Raw genomic sequence first — 21,386 nt, 5'->3', positions numbered from 1 at the left:
GCTTTAATGTGGTCATACGTGGTCATCGCAGCCAATATTAACCTATCACAGGCTTTGCATGCTCTGTCATTCACTCTTTCAGTGTTTCAGCAGCAGCTTTCATCCTGTCAGTCAAGTTAACTTCGCTAGCTTTTCCCACAGCATGATCAAGCAAATAATATTTTGTGCACTATTATGCCATATTTGCAATTCAACAAACCCATTAGTGGTAACATTTCCACTGAGATTTGTGGCCGCAAACTAAATAAACGTTTAGCGGTAGCATCTTCCCGTCGATCATCACGGGGCACCATAAATGCTCCAGGAAAAGCACCGTAACAAGAGAGACTCTTAGCAAAGACGCTGCACATCCCAGGGACCTCAATAATGGACCCAACTGACAGCACTCTAATTCAATCACGTGTTGCAGTTGCAGCTAAGCTGCCTTCAAATACCCGTATCTATTTTAAACCCTGTTCAACAATGATAGACCAAGAAGAGCCCAATATGCCTGTAAAAACATTACGCAAAAGGAAAGAAACATACACCGCCGGCTTTTCTCAGTTTGTCAAGTGTTAATGTGCATTTCAGAGTATGTGCATGGATAAATGCCTCTGCATAACCTCAATGTCCCATTATATTAGTATATAAGTAAAAGGCACACTTGATAGACCTTTTTTTTCCTCCCTTTTTCAAACACAATTCTCATATCAGAATTATCTCTGGATCATCTCTGAAGGCTTAATTTATAAAAGGAGGACCTATTTGAAAGGATTTCCAGCAAGATTGAAGTCATTTCTTTTGCCTCTTAATCGGAGCATACTTGAGCCTTACAGCTGTTGTTTACTATTAAAGCAGGATTAGGGCCAAGTTTTGCTGGGTAGTTCCAGGAGATGTCACTGATCACATGGTCATTATCAGAACGCCTGGGTCTTTCAGATCATTTCCTGCAGAGTGTCAACCTAATGGCCTCAAGGCCATTTCCTCATCTGCACTCTAGCCACGAAGCTAGAAAGAAAATTAGTCACGTGACAAAGGAGAACACATACAACCGCAGACATTACAGGCTAGGCCTATGCTTCCTTCTTTTTCCTCTGTACAGCAAATGTGTTTTTTTTCCTCGTCATTCACAAAAGGCCAATGCTTTATTGTGAAAAACACCCTGAGGCCTTTTGTTGCTATTGATTTATGAATATCAGGGTAAAGAACGCTACCTCCAGGTAAGTCTCAGCCCCATCAATAATGCAGCAACACTATCTGTGTCCACACAAAAAATGCACAACACATCGGCGTCTCCATTATTCATGAGCGTTTCCACCTGTAGCACCTCAGCTGTATTATATGCGTCCCATAGGAAGGCGTGCAGGAGCTCAGTGGAAACCACTCGATGCAGTATTTGTAGTGGCACTACATAAACGTTATGTTGTAGGAGCTTACACACCATAGTGCTTTAGTAGAGATAACACATATTCTTTATATAACCTCTAACCAATAGGAAATGCCCTAATAATTAAGATCCATGTGGTAACACACATTATCCCATATTTATGTCATTTCTATTAAAAAAATAAAATAAAATACTACAACAGTATATCAACAAAATCAAAAAAAGATGCCATTTGGATTACTTTTTCTCATATTTAATGATTTCTGCTACAATAAACGAGAGCTACCTTTAAAAGAGGGAGTTCCCAGTGCTTCTGTTTTGTTTTGCTTTCCTAACACAGAGGACAGAAAGCATCAATCCACAGCAGTAATTGGAAAGATGAAACAAACAACAACAACAAATGAAAATGCAATTTGGCTAAGAACATTGCTGACGCAGAAAGGAGAAACTTTAAAGGACCAAATGGCTGGAAGAATTTAATTGCCTTGATTTTTCTTCCACTTTCAATTCCCAAAGCCCATTTAGCTGCTTTTAAGTGCCTGTAAAACTAAATCTGAATCTAGACTTCTGTTACTTTTTGGCATATGAAAACAATTCTAATAACTTTTCAAACTGGAAGGTCATTAGGCAGCCCTGTGGTTCACGTGGTAGAGCCCTCACTGCAAGTGGCCCAGGCTTGATCCTGCCCTGGTCCTTCTTCATTTCCATAACTCTGTGACTTTCCCTTTCTTCAGCTTGTACAGGTCATTCCTCACCAAGAACAATGTCCTGTCCCAGAAGACTAAATGAGGCCATCAGATCCATGGAAAGATTGTCTCCCTTGTGCCATTGAGTATCATAAATTCTTGGATTCTGCGTGGCAGTTTTTACATAATCCTGCTGACAAACAGCAAATACATCTTGCAGTACATGTAGTTTTATATTTATATCTATGAATGCTGTTCTGCTGTAAGGCCTATAACATAGCAGGGTTCTCACTTTCACTGTGTCACAGCAAATGGCCCATGCTCCTTATTGAACTTACAACCAAGAGGTCACAGCCAGGAGGTTAAAACTAGGTCAGACAACTGTACTGCCATAATTCAAGCAGACAGTATTTATATAAGATCACTGCCATGATGCCTACAAGTAGCCTGCCTGTATTTTGAAGCTATTGTTATCAGTAATATTAAGATTACATTAAAAAAAAAATTACATTTTACATTCGATTTTTGGAGTAACAGCTTCCACATCTGGTGGATGAGCAACTTTATAGCAATTCAAGTTAGATTTTATCCTATTTGTTTTCTTCTTTTTTTTTTCCCACTGTGCCCTAACTGCTCTGCTATGACACAGAGGTTGCACGGAAAAACAAAACCACCACCTGCACAGCATACAGTGCTTAAATGTCAGATTCTCGATACTGCTAATGGCGTGCAAGCGCGCACGCTTGTGTGTTTTATATGTGTGTTTACTTTATGTGTGAGTAAAAACAGCAGGGCCAAGGCAGGCCTTGAGAGAGCAGTAAATCATATTATCCAGCACAGTCTCTATATATCACAGCTGCTGCCATTCTGCCCACTGGCTTCCGACTGCTGTTCCAAGTCCCCTCTCTATATTTCATGCCTCTGAACAGACTGCTAAAACTCGAGCTATCTCGGAATTACATTGATGACTTCATAATGTTTTAGTGAAATTTTTTTTTGTCATCGTTTGAAAGTGCAGAATGTCCTCATCTCAAGTATAACAAAGAAGCTCTTTTTCTTTATTGGACCAGTGCGTGGAAATGGACGTAATGACTAGACTCTGGAAGGTTGAACAAGGCTAAGACAGATCCTCTTTATCTATTTATAACAAGGAGATGTATTTCCCAACTCGTGTGTCTTTGTTCTTATCGCCTAGCATGCATTTTTAAATCGCATAAACCCTGTATTTCTCACACCCACACGCACACCTCGCCAAGAATGGGGTGCTTTGATCGACGGGGAGCATGGCAGCGATGGTCAGAGGCTGCGTGTCAGAGTAATTACAGAGCAGCCATGTTAGCAGGCCAGAACTGGTCCCACGGGAGGAGGAAACAACTCGCATAGGTAGGGTTTCACCTTAAAAGTCAGCTCGCCTCTGTACCGTTCACTGCCTGGACTGACATGTGAGAACACTTAGGCTAATTTCTCCAGCGACCCTTGTCAACTTTGACTCTGACCCCTTTTGGAACAGGTGAAAAGCTCGTTCTCTAGTCACACACAAACTGGAAACTGGTTTCCATTTCTAATCCCGGGAGCAAAGGTTAAGTCCTTAAGTTTGAATGCAAAATCACAATGAAATAAAAAGAAGGCAGAGGAGTTATTCTCACAAATTGTTAAAAATGGACAGCAGACGTCTGTTTTCTCCCTTCCTGCTGACTGTTTCTCCACTTCAACCTTCTCCTGTCATACTCTTTAATTGCAAGTGACTGGTGAAGGAAAGTCTTTCCTAATATTTTAACACTGGTATGTTTTCACGTGTCATCTGTGATTTGAGTTACGATCTGTTTATACCCCCCCCAGGGCAGGGAACCAATTGAGCAACAACGGCTTCCCAGAGACCAGTCTTGCCTGGCTACAAAATTCACAAACCGTGGCTCCTTTGGGGAAACATCAGGGAGACCCGAAGGACAATGACCGATGACGATGCTTTAGGACAGGAGAAAGGGAGATGGCGGCCGACGCAAGGGGAGCAGAGAACATGCAAACAGAGGGAAAGCCCAACGTATGGAAACTAATAAGGATAAGCAAGAACAAGGTCAACAGCAGATCAAACTAAAGAGGACAGATGAATAAAGGGAAAGGAGGTGAAAGCCTGTGGCATTCTGAACACTTGCCAGAGTACTTCTGTTGCTCATGTTCACTTGAGACAATGTGCAGCAGAGCAGCTGCTAAGCTCAGCTGTCTCCTATTGCATCGCTTTGAAAAGCACAGGAAGGCAAAACCATTCATGGGTACCTGGGCTGTTCATCAGGAATGACCATCGCAGTCACTTAATTATCAGGACACAAAGCACAGGATAAGCTGTAGCATGCGTAACGACACATGGAAGATTATTGAAGATGAAAAATGGAAGTTAATGAATATGACAACAAGATGTTTTTATTACAATTTATGGTGCACAGTTTTATCCATTATTATTCATTATACTGTTTAACTACCTCTCTATATAGCAATTTGCATTGTAGTAGCATGAAGTGCTATTCACAAGCTGGATTTAAATGCTTCCGATTGTTCAAGGGATTCACACAAAACTAGGAGTGCATTTCATTCATTTTTATCTCACTGACATGAGCCTCACTGCGTGCTGCTCACTTGCTTATTCTTTCCACTAGTGTGCCTAGGTTCTAAAACTGTGCTTTCCATTATTGCTCATATTGCAAAGGTAGCTTTTATTGTGAGGTAGTCACATCAATTACTGCGTTTTGGTCATTAGAGTTCGGAGGTTAAAACCATCATTTAGCAAATTAGTTTAATTATTTACAAGCAGCTCCAAGCCTCCAAGTCTTCAGCCAGGTAGTTGGCTCTTGTCGGGAAAAATGAAATTACTGTGTGACGGAAAATAAAGATGCAAACAGTCTGCTGTGTTTCCAAAAAAAAAAAAAAAGGAGCTCCTCAGGAAGTGTTTACTGTGCCCAGAATCCCTGAAACATGGATGGAAATCTGAAAACCAGAAGTGACTGATGTAACTGCCATTACACACGGCTGTCTTGTACAGAGCGAAATCTCATAATGCATTAAATTTGTCAATATTTAGTCCTTGAGGAAAACTGCATATATTTGATTTATTTAAGGCTACTTTCAGCTGCTCCCTTATTCACAAGGGTGTCGCCACAGCGGGTAGCGCCGCATGTTTGATTTGGCAGATATTTATGCCGGATGCTCATCCTGATGCAACCCCAAAGGGATTTGTGTCTCCACATAGGATCGGACTGCGGTTAGGTGTAAACCAACAGAGGAATTCAACCATCTCACAAAACTGCCAAAATGTACAAAACAGCAAAATGGCTTTCAGAGAATCTATAAACATAACCGCTTCTTAAAATGATCAAAACAACAATGGATGATTCCACTCAGAAGCGTGTGTGTGAGTCTTATGTGAGTCTAATGTCTAATTTAAAGGTTTGCCTTGGACTGTTTTCCCCAATCCCACACCCGCCCCTTCCACAAATTTCAGACCATTAGTGTCTGCTCCTGCAAATGCACTAAGTCACTCCTCCTGGCACAAATAAAAGCTCTCAGCCCTGCCATGTTAGCCCTCAAATCTTTTGCTGAAAATCCACAGTTTACCTGGAATGCACATTTCAGAAATAACTGTATGTTATTTACAGATCAGATTAATAAAGGGTTCCAAATTCACCCCCCTTGTTTACAAGCAACCAATAAATGTCAGCATGCTGCAATAAGTGGAATAGCCTGAAACATTTTGCAGATTATAGATAATGAATAAAAGAACCAATAAACAATCGTTTACTGGTTTATTCAAGGAGCAAAAGATTCTAGTTAACTCGAAGCAATGCAGTGATGTTCCTTCTAGATGAAAAAACAAACAATAAACAGTTATAATGATGAAATATTAACATTTCTGTAGACAAAGTGTCAAGCGCCAGAATGGTATTTGGTATAATCAAAATTATCAGCTGAAATAAGCTTATCGAGCATTGTTATACAAAATACATTGACTGATCATCAACAAGACGTGTCAGTAGAGATATTTCCAACAGAGACTAAGATCAGCCAAAATAATTCAGAAATGCTGTTAGCACCGTCTGTGCTTCGTGTATTCACCACAGAGCACCTATGAATTAAGGTGCACCTTAATAAAAAATGAAATTTGAGAACCTTCCATCCATTTTTTTTTAAACAACTCTAAAACTAACTGCATCATATCAACCTTAATATTTCTGCTTCTTGATTTCTGCAGGCTAGACACTGCGGTTGCACAACCGTTTGGAGATCCTTGACATTCACTGAGTGCATTTTTGTTCCCCAAAGAATGAACCGTGTCGATTCTGAACATTTGTGAGCTTCCTCCCAGTGGCACCCTCAGGCTAAAATGTCAGCTTTGCACATAATGCAATCTAATATGCATAATCTAATAAGCAGATTGCCATGAAATTTGCTGACGAAATGCTCCCAGGGGAATAACCCCTTTTCTTTAGCCCCACTTTCATGAACTTTAAATTTTTTAGCTGGTAAGCGTCTAAGAATAGCATTATCCCTGCGGCTAACGACTTGCAGAAATTTGGACCTCTTCTCTTATCATTTTGCTCTTATACACCTAATTTTAGCTTTAAAAACATGTGAATGCTGTGATGTTTTAAGGCACAATAACAAACTAGTTGTGCAATGCATGAAGAACCGTACTTTAAATGTTAACCAGTTGCACACCAGCTGTTTAACTAACTAAATGTTTGAATACTGAGTACTGTGTGCATTACTGTGAGACACTGAGTACAACCCATGACTCGGTAGCTTGTAGAACCACCTTTAGCAGCAACAGCTTTAAGTCATTTCTTTATGACTTTCAGTCTCTTGTGTTGTATATAAAAAAAAAAGAAAAAAAAAAGAATTAGCTCAATCTTCTAAAACACTTCACATCAATTCATCAAAGTTTGCACACAATTGTTTATGCACAGCTCTGACCCGCCCACCACAGAATTTCATTGTAGTTCAGGTCTGGTCTTTGACTGGCCCATTGCGCTTTGATTCTTCTCTTGATGGCCTCACGTTTGACTCTGGAATACTTTGCTATGAAGAGGAGTTCATGGTCGATTGAATGACTGCAAAGTGCCCAGGTCCTGTGCCTGCAAACAAGCTCAAATCATCATCCCTCCCCCACCGTGTTCTTTAGAGAGAAGCGGCTGTAGCGTCTGAGATGCAGCTGAGATGGAGCATTCCATGGTCTGACCTTGGGCTGAATTTCCTGGGACATCCACTCCTGAGAAGATTGCGTACATTAACACACACCTAAATTCTTCAGACCGGCAAACTCACAACATCTACTTTTACAGAAACAGATGCTCACTTACGTATGATCAGTTATTCACGTGCACTGATATGCAGTGTGATGGAGAGGCCATCACTCCTATATTAACAACCTATTCACACCCCTTTTTAGTTTCTGTGGAACCAATTAAACCTGCTTTTGGGCCATGAGCTTTCCAACTTCATTCTTTAGTAAAGAGCAGTGAGCAACAGAGAGTTGCTCCATAGACAACCGAGAGCTCATAACATGTTATCAGTCTAAATGAAGTTAAAATTTTCATTAGCACTAAAAAAAACAAAAAACAAAAAAAGTGTGAAAAGGGAAACCTGATCAAACTGAAAGATGAGAAAATTTACTTCTGTATCTTTTCTAGACATCATTTAAGGCTAAGTGATCATTTAAAGTCAGCTAATTCATCTTCCCCAGCTCTATTTTTATATTACAAAACAACAAGGTTCTTGATTATTTAAACAAAAGACACAAAAATGTCTAACAGCTACTTTTTAAGTGCTCACTAGCACTGACACCGTCAGGAATGTATGAGCACGAGAAGCCTCGCTCATGCTCCCTTCCTGCGCTCTCCATGGTGCTGAAAATCTCTACTTGTGTAAAATAACTGAGACCGGTAACGATCATGCTTAATAAGCCCTGTCAACACACAACAGAGATGGAGCACAATTGCAGTGTGTCACTGTGGCCAATGGATGTCATGTCTTAGATGAGCAACACTGATAGAATTACGTAGTCTGAATATTAAAACTAGTCCCCGCTGCTCCCGTGGACAACATCATAACTGAAATTGAAATTTCAGAACAGACCACAAACGGCCCCTAAAGATTCAGGATGTTCATTCTAAATGATGCTAATAAAGAGAAAAATATTGTGGTAGCACTACTAATTTACAACATTGGCAATGCCATAGCCAACTTGATAGTGCATGTAAAACATGGCCTCTAATACTCTAAGAAAGTCCATGGTTCGAATCCCAGTGAAGCAGTTTTTGCATGTCATTATTCTATCTTGTGAAATAAATAGTTAAATAAAAATGAAAATCATAGATGTATTACTTATCATACCTACATATGATTAACGGGGAGGCCAGGAAATGGCTGGTTCTGTCCCATGGTGGTGAATGTACAGCCTGCCTTTCAGAATCTGTTGTGAATGATCAACAGCACTTTCTGTACAAGGCATTTATCTAGTCATTTGCTTCTCCTCATCAACAAATAATATTTCAAGTTGCTGGTTTGCCCACTGAGAGCAACTTAGTACTCTGCATCTTCCCCAAGGACACTTCAAATTGTAGACAGAAGGATCGAACCGCCAGCCCCCGCCAGCCCCCGCCAGCAGCGAACAAGCGGAGTGTCAATAATTGCAGCAGAGCCACATTTCTTTAACTGTAAGTACCATACTGTTTCCTAAAGAAAACTGGCCCTGCCAACACATAAAACACTTTGTACAGACTCATCCACAATGCCACACATTTGCATAATGTATAATGTATACCCCCAAGCAGCTTTTCCAAGTCTGTGTAAAACGATGGGAGTAAAGAGCGAGGCATTACATCTGACGCTGACGCCCTAACCAGCAGCTTCAGAGGAGACACCTATTAGAGATATACAACTCTGTGTATGGGCGTCAGCGTTTAAGGCAGCTTACAGCAGGAGATATAGTGTATGCATTTTGTGTCATTAAAGTTTAAACCGATCCATGTTTAAAATGGCTTTAATTGATAGAAAACACACTGCTTAATGCAGATTAAAAGCTAACAGATGACTAACAATCATCATATACAATGCTGCTTAATCTCAATAGCAGAGGCTGTCAGGGAGAAGTATGGCAACTCTGAATTATCATCCATCTTTAATGAGAGATCCAGCAGCGAAGCCATGCACTCTGCGCATCATCTGTACATCATGTCTACACATGCTGTCATATGGAGCTCAACACTACGGGGATCATCTTACAAAGCTCATGTCACTCTGAAATTGGTCTGTATCGCTTGGTTCATGTCTAGATACATTTCACAGCATTGAGAGCAACGCTGGGCAACAGACGGAACCTGAGTGAGACAAGACCTTCTGGGATTTCACTTCTGCAAGCATCAAGCAACACTGTAATTGACAGCTGGGCTATTCATTCTGCGCAGCCACTCTGGAAAATGTCAGAAGAAGTCAAGAGGTAAAATCATTGTGAAGCAGGCCTGCATACTTTGCCTGAACAAGGTTCAGCTACTAGGCTGCCCTTTGCTGTCATTCATGTTTGCATTCACCCTTCAATAATATTCCCTTTAATCCGCGTCTACGCTTCTGTTTACTAATAGAAACTGACTGGGTTGCTGCCATATGAGGGGCAAGCTAAGCAATGTAGCATGCTGGCTATGAAGGCAGAGAAACCTGATCCTGCTGTTAGCCTGCAAGGAGAAAAACAATTAGCATATTAGCCTGGCTACCTAGGAGGTTAATCGAGACTGGTTGCTGAGGGCAGCGGCTGTGGTGGTGGTGGTGGTGGAGACGAGTAATCCTAACACTTTACCAACCTTCTCAGAAAATGGAAGTTTTGCTTCTGTGCTCACCCACAGATTCGGCCTCACAGAGTCATTTCTGTTGCTAAGAGAGAGAGCAAGAGAGAGCGAGAGAGAAAGATTGGATCTCTAAAGCAGAATCACCGCCTGCTGGGATCTGTGAAGGTCACTGCCATGTCCTCTACGCACTCCCTCTCTCTATCGCTCTCTGTGCATCACCGCTCACAGCTCAAAGCACCAATTATAACGTTAACCATGTTTTGATGTCCATGTGTCAGTGCACCACTGGCATTGTTGATATCCGAGGTGGGTGGTGGGCTAAGGGGAGTGGAACGAAGATGAGGGGGAGGCTAGGAAATGGCTGGCTCTGCCTGATAATCAGCACCAGAAAATGCGAGTCCCATGGCGGTGAATGTGCTGGTCTGTCTGGCTGCTGTGATTCCATGCAACGACATGCAAGGTTAGGCTGTTTCTAGTACTTTAATAGCTCTGTATGGCAAACATGGAACATCCGAGTATATTTCATAGTTTAAACAGTCAAAAACATTCTGAGACGGTTCCCTTTTTACCACTGCTAAGAAACATACAAACATGTAAGTGACTTTTTAAATTAAGCTATAAAAGAAAAACTAAATCCAATACATGCTGCACGAGGGATGATTATATGCCGCTATCCCTCTATGAACGTCCAAATATAAAAACTAGCTCAACCTTTCAGGTGAAAAATTGTCAGGCATAAAAAAAGCTTTAAACGTTGAGTTCTACGACTTGACTATAGGTCGTGCAGACCCAACCAATGCAAACTCTGACATTGAGCCGTTTGACTACAGCTGAAAAAGAGAAGTCGTTAAACACTAGAAACCATAAGCTGTAAACCAGCAGGACAGCCAGGTACTAGCTAGCTATCTCCCTCCTGCAGGCCTCCCATGCCAGCTTAGGTCTCAACCAGCAGAGATATATGCAAATGCGTTTCCACTGCCAGTTTGACTGGAGGAGGATAAGGTGGCTTAAGACAGTATCGCACACACTTTGAAAATGTTAGAAATATCATCCCAATGCTCTTCGCCCTTGTGGAGCCAGGTACGCATTGCCCCTCTAACCTTTCACCTTTGAATGCTTCCTGGGGCACGGATGTCCTTTTAATAGTTCAGAGACTGGCCAAAGAAGACATAACAGCCTGACAGCAGGGTAGCATAGTGGCGGCCCTGGGTGTAGGGGGGCGGGGGACCTCTCTGTCTATCCCATGATATACATAGTCCAGCCTGATATATGGCCACTTCTTGTCTGTGGATTAACATATATCCCTGTGGCACACTACAGTTGTCCCTAGATGGCCATCATTTCAGGCCCAGGGAGGATCTTCACTAGATAATAACTCATGAGTCACATGTTCCACATTAGAGGAGTATGAGAAAAGAAGGTTAATCAGTGATACCGAACATAGCCAGTTTGTAAAAGCTTGTTAAATCTAGTGTGTGCTGCTCAAGTACAACATCTATTTCTCCATCTGCTCAGAATCTAAAAGCACATTAAAATTGTGAGACGTTTTTACTGAACTCCACACAGCTTATGTCTTTTTCTTTTTGGCTGGATCTTAAAAATAGATTAATGGGTTTTAAGTGAGCTATGAAGGAAAATTTCTGCTTTCCTTCTTAACATAGCTGACTGGATATTTTTTTGAAGAGGTCATCCTTGCTCTGGAAAATATTGCCAATTTGAAGCATTTTTCTGACTTCTTATAGACTGAACAAAGAATTCAAATTAAATAAGTAGCCAGCTAATGATTATGAAAAGAAGGGCTGGGAATAGGCATGTGAGCTGGAGTGGAAACTGGTCACGCTCTGCCCTGGGACAGCTGTGAGGCATGCTCTCTCTCCCGCAAGTGTCAACAACACATGACAAGACGCGTGCAATTCAGCTACTTGCCACAAGAACATAGTCCACCTACACGCATGCCTTCAGTGCACCTGTGCATGTGTGCAGACATACAGCTCTTTAGGAAAGGGTTTGTTTTTTTCATGTATTTTTTCAATTAGTTCTGGATTTTCATAAGCTTTGGGTTGAAGGGGACCAAGTTGGGCCAAGTTAGGCCGGGGTTAGTGAGAGCAACAGCTGATGGCAGGGTGTGTGCACTATGCTGTTCTGGCAAAATGCAGCTGGTCTGTTGCCAAGAGCAAGGGATACACAGGCTCACAACAGTTCCTCTCTGCAGGCACCTCAACAATCTATTCTGCTTAAAGGCGCACCGAAGAGTGCACCAGCGCACCTCATTTCCTCTGCCGTGGAATATTTTTTTCCTTGTGATACGGGGAAATGTTGCCAAAGACACGGAAACACTGAGGTGGGGTTCGGACTCATCTTTCATCAATTCCTTAGAATGAAAGCTAAGCTTTAGTGCATAAAAATCAATAACAATCTTCAATTATGGAAAATGCATTGGGATGATTTAAAATCCACCAGGGTTGCCATATTTCATTAGAGAGGCTCATTGGATTGATTTCTCCTCGCAGTTTGAAAGCAGATTTAAACAATACAGATTTGCCGTTCCACCGTTAAACAACCAAGTGTTAGTTATTAAGACTCTGATCATGTTTTTACCACGAAAACTTAAACCACACACTGACACGGGTCAGAGAAGATGGAGCCTCAGGACCAAATACGTTCTCAACCTTAACTTTATTAGTGAAAATGCACAAGCACAGTCTGGCCAACACATCAAACTCCCATTGAGGAAAACAAACCTTTAATAGCCTTGTGATTGCCCTGTTGACACTTGTCTGTTGCAAACATCAGAAACAGCACATGCTTAATTCAAGGTTTCAACGATAAATGGGCTATTTTAAATTAAATGTAATTATTTTAATTTATTACTCCTGCTGAAGGTTAGGATTTTGATATCAAGGAATTTAAAAAAAGAAACTACAATAGGCTAAAATTTGAATCATTGTACAGTCCTGTACAAGAGTCTTGAGCCATTCATTACAATTTGCTAGGAAAGTGGTGCAGTTATTTATTGAAACATGTCCACATACATGGAAGTACAATATATGAGGCATAAACTGTTTGGGCAATTCTTATGAGCTTGAAAATCAATATATGCTATGACCACCTTTTTACTACAATACAGTCTAAACCAGGGATGGGCAATCTCAGTCCACGAGGGCCGGTGTCCTTGCAGGTTTTAGATGTGTCCTCGAACCAACACAGCTGATTTAAATGGCTAAATTAGCTCCTCAACATGTCCTGAAGTTCTCCAGAGGCCTGGTAACGAACTAATCATGTGATTCAGGTGTGTTGACCCAAGGTGAGATCTAAAACCTGCAGGGACACCGGCCCTCGTGGACTGAGATTGCCCACCCCTGGTCTAAACTCTTAAAGAAATTACAAGAAAGCTTCCCTAAGTAGTTTTCAGGAATAGTTCTTCAGGCTTCTTCACAGCTCTTCTTTGGCTGTTGTTGGCTACCTTTTGCTCCTTTCTCTCTCAAAATGGTCCTACACTGCTTCTATAATGTTGAAGTCTGGACCCTGGGGAGGCCAATCCATGACTGATAGAAAAAACACACAGTGGAGCACTTTTATTGTGATTCTGAAAAATAAAGTCATTGCCAATCATTGTCATTGACAATACTTTTTTGTCCTCCACTTATCTAGTTTCCTCACTTTTTTCAAGGACACACTGCACACCATGCCAACATATGCCAAGTTTTGGGTAATAGCACATAGCATCTCTTTGGGAATCATCTTGTTGGTTTAAAAATAAGTGGAAAGAAAAATGCTATTTTATGCCTCTCAAACTGTTTTATCTTAGGCTTTTTTAAGGTTCAACTAAAGTGTTTGTGTTACAGTGTGCTAGTTACAAAATGCATGAAAAGATTTGCATTTGGTTTTTTACAAAGTCGTCTGTTATGTGTAGACAACACTGGTCCATCGGTGCGTTGTTTTATGTGTGAACGATTCAGAGGTCAGTATTAAGAGGCTTAACAAATGAAAAAATACATTCCTCTGAAGATGGCCAGGTACATCGAGTGGACTAAAGATGACTGAAAAAGCAGCCAATGTCCAAACTTTGAAAGCGCTTCAGAAAGTCTGAAGAACTGCTCCTTGAAAACAAAATATAAAAATATATATAAATTAGGGCTGAACCCAACACTTGCACAGTATTTAACTTCAACACGTAATTCATCAGTATTACAATTTCCTATAATTGGGACGACCTTTAAAATAGCAGCATTACATATGAAAGATTTTGCAAGAAAATTTGACAAAATTTAAAGAAATAGCAGGTGACTCAAGATTTTTGCACGGTAATGTAAAAATGAGCAACAAATGCCGTATCACATAAAGCAGAATTTATATTTATAGAGAAAAATGTAACACTGGTGACGGAGAGGGTCAAACAAATCTTATGTGTCAGACCGCAAATGTAAAACAGCTATATTTGCTGTGTAATTTAATGAGTAAACAATAGTGTATAATGTTTGTCATCATTACTACAAAGACAAATATAGAGTGTAGACCCAGGACAAAAAAAGCATGCAAATATATCAGATTTGGATACAGCAAAGCAAATACAGAGTCGAGTGTACATGCAGAGCGAGGAGCACAGCTCCATCGCTGTTCTCGTTGGGCTGTTTAGACAGAAACAATTGCACAGTCCTGATGGCTGTTGGCTCTAAAGTGAACATAAAACTCTGCATGTTGCACCTTAGGGGGATGAGGGGGAGGCTGAAGGTAGCTGCATCAGCTGTTGTACTGAGGTGAGGTGGGAGGTGTATTTTTTTTAGCCTCATTTGGTGTATATGTCTCATCAAAACACAGAGATACAATGGGTGGTGTGGTGCTTGGACTGAAGTACGTGACAGTTCACTCTTTTGTTGCTCGTACAGCAGCTGTGTACTGTCAGTTCATACCGGTGTGTAGCTGATGTGAAACCGCATTGTAACAGAAGCCTGTTTCTACATCTCAAAGTCCAACGCCAGGTTTCTTCTGAACATCTGTGGAGTCTTGTGTAAATGAAGTAGCAGTTTAACAGTAAAGTTGACCTCATGGGAAAAGATTTTTAAAAATTTTAAATGTTCTGATTGTGTAAACAGACCAACAGTGACAGCATATGCTTTGTGTCTGCACTTGTATGGTTGCGAGACTCCTGCAGAGGTCATGGAGACAATCTACAAAAAAAGAGCTTTGAAGCATTTGGTATCTGGACTTTAAGGCAAACACAGTTATTTTCAAAGTGTGACCAGGTCGATTTAGAGCCTCACTGTGCACCCTTACACTTAAATCTATCCAAACTGCAAATAAAAACATAACCCGAGTGTTAAAATAATAGCAAACAAAGTGCAAAATGCATTAGTCACAGATGGGGTTTTAAACTGTACTCTGTAAAAGAATGGCGAATGACTTATACTGCCCCCATGTCCTGCCTCTTTAATGCAGACCTAGGTTGCTGGAGCTGGAAAGAGTACACTATGATCGTAAATAAAAAGAGACACATTTGGAACCTGCCCTCAGACTGAAGCAACAATTGTTCAAAGAAAGGAAAATTTATGCCCATAACCACAAAATCAATCGATAAATATTTTGATTATTTCATAAACTTCATTCGAATAATTTTATTTGCTTCTCACCCGTAGAACAGACCTGATCGAGGATTTCTCAGAGTTTTCACTGAGCCACTTTCTACAGAGGACAATGGCGCCATTCATGCTTGAATAGAAAGTGGTGCCACAAATGCAAAGCCTCTATACGCCTCCTCCTCCTCACACATTCAAAATAACACAGGCGTCATATAAGAACTCCTGGAGGTGGCATGATGCAGAGTAGATAACTAGACCATTAGATAACCATACCGCATTGAAGCATCACACCACAAAAAACGGTCCAGGACTCTACATGAGGAAAATAAAGAGCAGGCTTATATATTAACAAGCCTGTCAGCGTGGCCTTAGTGTCCTCCACTTCAGTACCTCTGAGTGGGTATGCTTACATTTCCCCTCAGTCATACATATTCATTATAATTTTCTTGAGTGAGACTTTCCCTTCTTAGGAAACCCCTTATTTAGACTGTGTGAAGTCTTTACTGTAAAAAGGGAATTGAATAATCAAGCTCACCCAGGCAGCGAGAGAACGGCTGTTTACAGGATAACTTGAAGCAAATCAAATTAGAAATGTAGTAAATATATGGTTTAAAAATGGCATTTGGGCAATCTGAAATGCCTGGCAGATAAATGATTCCATAAATATAGCCATTACAGCACAATGCCAGAAACATCAATAGCTTTTTTTTTATTATTATTATCTTATGTTGGGCTTATGTTCAGTCCACTTAGGAGGAAGAACCAGACCTATAAAGTATTGTTCTGTAGTGTGGAATACAAGCGTATTACCTTGTTTTAGAGAGGCAGAGGTAATGCTGTAAACATCGCTTGTTTACGGAGTTTTGATCATTTTTCCAACAACTCTTAGGTGCATCTATCAGCATTGCCGTTTTAAGAACAGCACAGCGCAGGTTTGCAGACTTGAAATGGCCCCAATTCCAAAAATCCAAAATACTACACTTGACGTTTTACTTCGCTACATCTTCTCATCTTTTTCCTACTTCCAGTACGATCCTTTGATCTTTCACTTCTATCTTATAAGCCTGACAGAGAAGAGTTAGGATACAGCTGTGTATCAACAGCAGAGCACACAAGGACACTACACAAGGTATGTAACACAACACCCCCTCTAAAACCCTTTGTCACCCTCAAACCCCCCGTTTCCATTTCCTCCTGTGTCTCTCTCAGAGTTTCCACCTCTGTTTCCTTGCCCGTGATTCCAGGTTCCCAGTACCGCCACAGAAAGCTGACCACCGCCACCACGCCAGCTATGCATCCTGTTTCTGACACATGCCAACTTAGCCTGCTGCACTAGTCAGCTGAACACAGATCCAGTTTCCCCTTCTTAATACCCCTAACAAGCCTTTTCCCTCAGCAGCCAAGTGTCAAGCCTATCAAAGTCACCTAACGGGATGACTCTGCCTTCCACACACAGCAACACAAAAACAAAGGGAAAGTACGAGCACTAACTAAGATACACGCTCTCATTTTTTGCCATTTCTCCTCATTTGCAAGATATAAGATGCAAACAGATACCGACTAACAGTCACAAGATGGATACCTAATTATATTTGCATGGTTTGTTTTCATCACTTTCTCAGCAGGATGGTGAGAAGTATGAGGGAAGACATATGGTTTGATGCCATTTCTTACACCAGGATCCATGAGCACAACAGAATCCTGACAGCTAATACTGGTGTAGAAAATGTATTTCTATTAACAGGATACGAACCACAGGCTTTCAAGGTGGCTGTAATTAAACCGTCTCAGCTAACTATAGAACATTCTACAATCTTCCTCTTATTTCTAAAATCCTTGAAAGAGTAGAAACAGTAAACAGATTATTTGCAGAGGAATGGTATATTTGAAGAGTTTCAGTCAAGATTTAAAGTACATGGTAGCATAGAAACAGCACTAGTGACGGTTAGAAATGATCTGATTGCCTTTGACAGTGAACTCATCTCTATGCTCGTGTTGCTAAACCTCAGTGTAGGATTCAATACAGCTGATCATATCATTTTAATACAGAGACTAGAATGCATTATAGGTATTAAAGGAACTACACTATAATGGTTTGAATCATATCTATCTGGTAGACAGCAATTTGTTTATGTAAAAAACAAAAAGTTAGTCATGGAGTTCCACAGGGTTCTGTACTGGGACCAATACTATTTAAATTATAAAACACTGCTTTATTTATTTCTCTATAAAGCCAGTTGTTTTAACACCTGTTAAACAACAGGTGTGTCTTAAAGACAAACATCTGGATGAGCTCCAATTGTCTTCTCAAGTCAGACATAACTGGTTATTATATTTGGAACTAAACATCTTAGAAACATGGTGTTTCACGTATCGTGGATGGCAGTAACCTCCAGTAACAGTGTGAGGAATCTGAGTCATTTTTGATCAGAATATGTTATTCAATGTTCACATTAAACAAATATTTAAAAATGCTTCCTTTCACCATCGCAATAGCTCTAAAATTAGAAATATCCTGTCTTGAGGTGATGCTGAAAACCTATTTCATGCATTTGTTATTTCTAAGGTAAACTACTGTTATTCACTATTATCAGATTATTCTAAAAGTTGCCTGAAAAGCCTTCAGTTAATCCAAAGCACTGTAGTTAGAGTACTGACAGCAACTACAAAGAGAGCATATTTTTTCCACATATTGACTTCTCTTCATTGGCTCCCTGTTAAATGCAGAATCAAATTTAAACTCCTTCTCTCCACATACAAAATTTTTAAGAATCAGACCCCATCATATTTTAAAGACCTCATAGCAGTATATTATCCTAATGGAGCACACCGCTCTCAGACTGCTGGCTTGCTTGTGATTCCTAAAGTAGAATGGGAGGTAGAGCCGTCAGCTTTCAGGTCCCTCTTCTGCGGAACCAGCTCCAAGTTTGGACTTGGGAGACAGACACCTTTTAAGATTAGGATTAAAACTTTCCTTTTTGATAAAGCACATATTTAAGGCTGGATCAGTTGTCTTTGAGACATCCTATAGATATGCTGTAATAGGTTCCAACTCCTGTGAGACACTGAGCATTGATTTATTTACCACTGACGCATATCATTACATTTTTGTCCTCTCTCTCCCTTAGAGCAGATAGGAGTAAAACACACTTTTCTCTTCCTGAGCCTGGTTCCACAAGTGAGATCTTCCTGTTAAAGGGGAGTTCTTCCTTCCCACCCCGTAAAGCCCTTGCCCATCAGACATTTGATTATTGGAATTTGCTTCCAAATAAATAGAAACCCAACAGTATTGTGATTGTGATTTGGCTCTATATTTAAAAAAATAAATAAACATTAATTGAATTTAAGGGTGCAGCTCTTTATGTCCCATTTTATACCAGTCCTTATAAGAAAGAGATACAGGCAGGAAAGGGTCAAGTCCACCAAAAACACATGATAGCAGAGCAGTGGGAGTGAGAAGGGTCATTCATTTGAATATCAAGGACAAAGGATATCACTCTCACTCTCTGTTCTTTCTGTCCATCAACACAAAAACATCCTCTTTCCCCCCAAATTCTATAAAACCGCTGAAGACAGATCGGCAGCATGACTGCACTTGCTTTCTTGTATTTGTTCTTTGGATTAATATTAACATATTTCCCATGGCAAGTAAGCATCGTAAAATAAAACACTGTAAGCCGTGTTTTGCACACTCTGCGAATTACTTTTAAAACACCCCTTTTTTCAGGGGACCACTTGGACTATACACAAGTGTGTGAGTCACGTATGAAGCTGCCTTTAATACAAATGTGAATCAGCCATGATTCATCTACCCCCAGCAAAGTAATGGGCAGTCACCCTTATTATACCGTTTCTATATTAGTCCTGCAGACAGGTTACCTTCATCTTGCCACGAAAATATTTGATGTGCAGCACAAACACCTAGTTTAAACATTTAGGAGGATAAATGCAGGGGGGAAAGGATCCAAAATTGAAGAGGGCACGCTATCTCGATCTTAATGTCCATGAGAAGTCCCAGTGGACTTCATTAGGAGTGCAGGATCATATGCGTGGTTACATAAAACTAGTGCATGCCATGTGAAATCCACACTTTCACCTGAGAACTTAGCAGCTGACATGGCATGAGGATACTTTTGTGTTTTGCTAAAGCTAAATAAAATGAAGGAACTGCTCTCCTCTCATCCCACCCATAGCTGTCATGCAACATCACCCCCTTCATTCAGGAGTGGGAGGTAGTAAACAGCCAAAGGACAATAACAATCATGCTGAATTCATTCTAAAGGCGCTTCAATCGGCACAGCACTCCGGGGTGTGCAGAAGACGTACATAAAAAGGAAACCATCAGATTCAGCCAAGGGAAATGCAGCTTGCGTTATGAAAGCCATTATAGAACAAGAAGTCAGGTCAGTGCCATAGAAATACACAAGGATGTGTATAGCATGTGCATCAGTGATTATGTACGAGCAAATTCAGAAAGAAAGACTGTTGATGGGCCAGCAGACATACCTTGTTTTTAATGTTGCAGTGACAGCAAACAGTCCACAGATATTTGAGGGTCCTCCATAGCAGAATGATGAAGAGACCCCCAAAAAACGTCACCATGGAGGAGGCGAGGAATGCCCACCACATGCGCTGGCCATTATTGTCGCAGGGCACCTCTGACGAGTACGGGATGACAACGTCTGCCATCCTCGATATTAAGATCGAAGAGTCCGGATTTATGTTATTATTGATATTGCTTGTCCTCATAGAGCTGTCGCTTCCATGGGGAACCGTGCCATCTGCCTCAGCTAGCATTTAGGAGCCTTGGAGAGCCTGTGCCAGCGTCCCCAGCCCCACTCACCAGCCATATTGCTTGGGAAAAATAAAAACAAATCTCCCTCTTTGCTGTAGATTATGTTAACCCACCCGATAAAGTCTCTTTCTGTTTTTCACAAGCCTGTGAATTGTTTGTTCGTGACAGAAGGAGACACGGCACACGCGAACCTATCCAAAACAGCGGGTCGGTGGCCTTTGGCGAGAGGCATTTAAATCCGCAATAATGACGAATCTTAGGCGCTTCTCCTTCCGAGGGGGTTCTCTGGCTCTTTCACGCAATATGCCATGGCAGAGACGGCATCGTTTGCAGCCGTCGAGGCTGCCACTGATATTTCGGTTAATGTAAACACAGCGCCGGGGAAAATTGTTGCAGCCCAATCTCGGCGAGTCGACCTCTAGCCGTCTTCCATTCAGGTATCCTGTCGATTCACAGGCGGAGAATCAATTTCATTTTCTTGAAGCGTCAATCGAATGTGAGAGGACTGGAAAAGAAAAAAAAAGGTTGGAAAAGCTGGGGAGAAAGTGCACATGAATCTAATTTAATTCTAGAGGTGTGTAGCTGTCACTGCAGAGAACAAGACTGTTTTCTTGCGGGCGTTTTCGTTGTCAATTCTGCGTAAAAGGGCTGGCGCTCGGGTGGTTATCGCTGTCTCCATTCGGTCCCCTGCAGCCCTGGCACGGAGCGGCCAGCTGAGAGCGCCTGTCAGATCCGCTCCAGAGGAGAGCGGGGAGATTTACAGGTAGGAGGGCGGAGCGAAGCGCTAATAATAAAGACGGACAGAGGGCAGAAATACCGTTTATTCCAAGTACCGACCGGAGTCCGCTGCTCGGACGTATAAAGAAGAAGTGGGCTACAGTTGCGCCTTTGCGTCTTTATTGCACGCCAGTGACGCACGTCGCAAAACAAGCAGGGATTTTAACAAAGGGACTGTGTTGATCAGCCACAAACTTCAGTATCCTAATTAACTTAAAAAAACCGATAACCACTCCCACCCCATCCCCACTGGGTTCTTATACAAGGCAGCATAAAACAGCCTGTATGGATATTATTGTAATGAGTGTTCATTAAGGATAGTGCTCCTTTTTCAATTACTGAGTCTGTGGATTTTCA

At 41.2% G+C, this 21,386-nt stretch overlaps 1 protein-coding gene across 40 annotated transcripts in view; it reads right to left on the bottom strand.

The window, feature by feature from the left end:
- The window catches only part of kcnma1a (potassium large conductance calcium-activated channel, subfamily M, alpha member 1a), a 148,384-nt gene extending 127,209 nt beyond the window's left edge, over positions 1-21,175 (bottom strand). For 9 of the 40 annotated variants that reach the window (XM_042224443.1, XM_005914070.3, XM_042224481.1 and 6 more), the window contains exon 1: positions 19,964-21,170. In XM_042224443.1, coding sequence (XP_042080377.1) covers positions 19,964-20,254 — 291 coding nt within the window. In that variant the 5' untranslated portion in view covers positions 20,255-21,170. Of the gene's footprint in view, positions 1-19,963 lie in introns of all 40 variants that reach the window. The other 31 variants (XM_042224348.1, XM_042224411.1, XM_042224363.1 and 28 more) reach the window with 6 other exon arrangements.
- Positions 21,176-21,386: the final 211 nt, after the last annotated feature.

This window comes from Haplochromis burtoni, unplaced genomic scaffold, assembly GCF_018398535.1.
Source record: "Haplochromis burtoni strain Fernald_Lab_line unplaced genomic scaffold, NCSU_Asbu1 Contig_7, whole genome shotgun sequence".
Classification (NCBI taxonomy): Eukaryota; Metazoa; Chordata; class Actinopteri; order Cichliformes; family Cichlidae; genus Haplochromis; species Haplochromis burtoni.
This window is presented reverse-complemented; position numbering and strand designations above follow the sequence as displayed.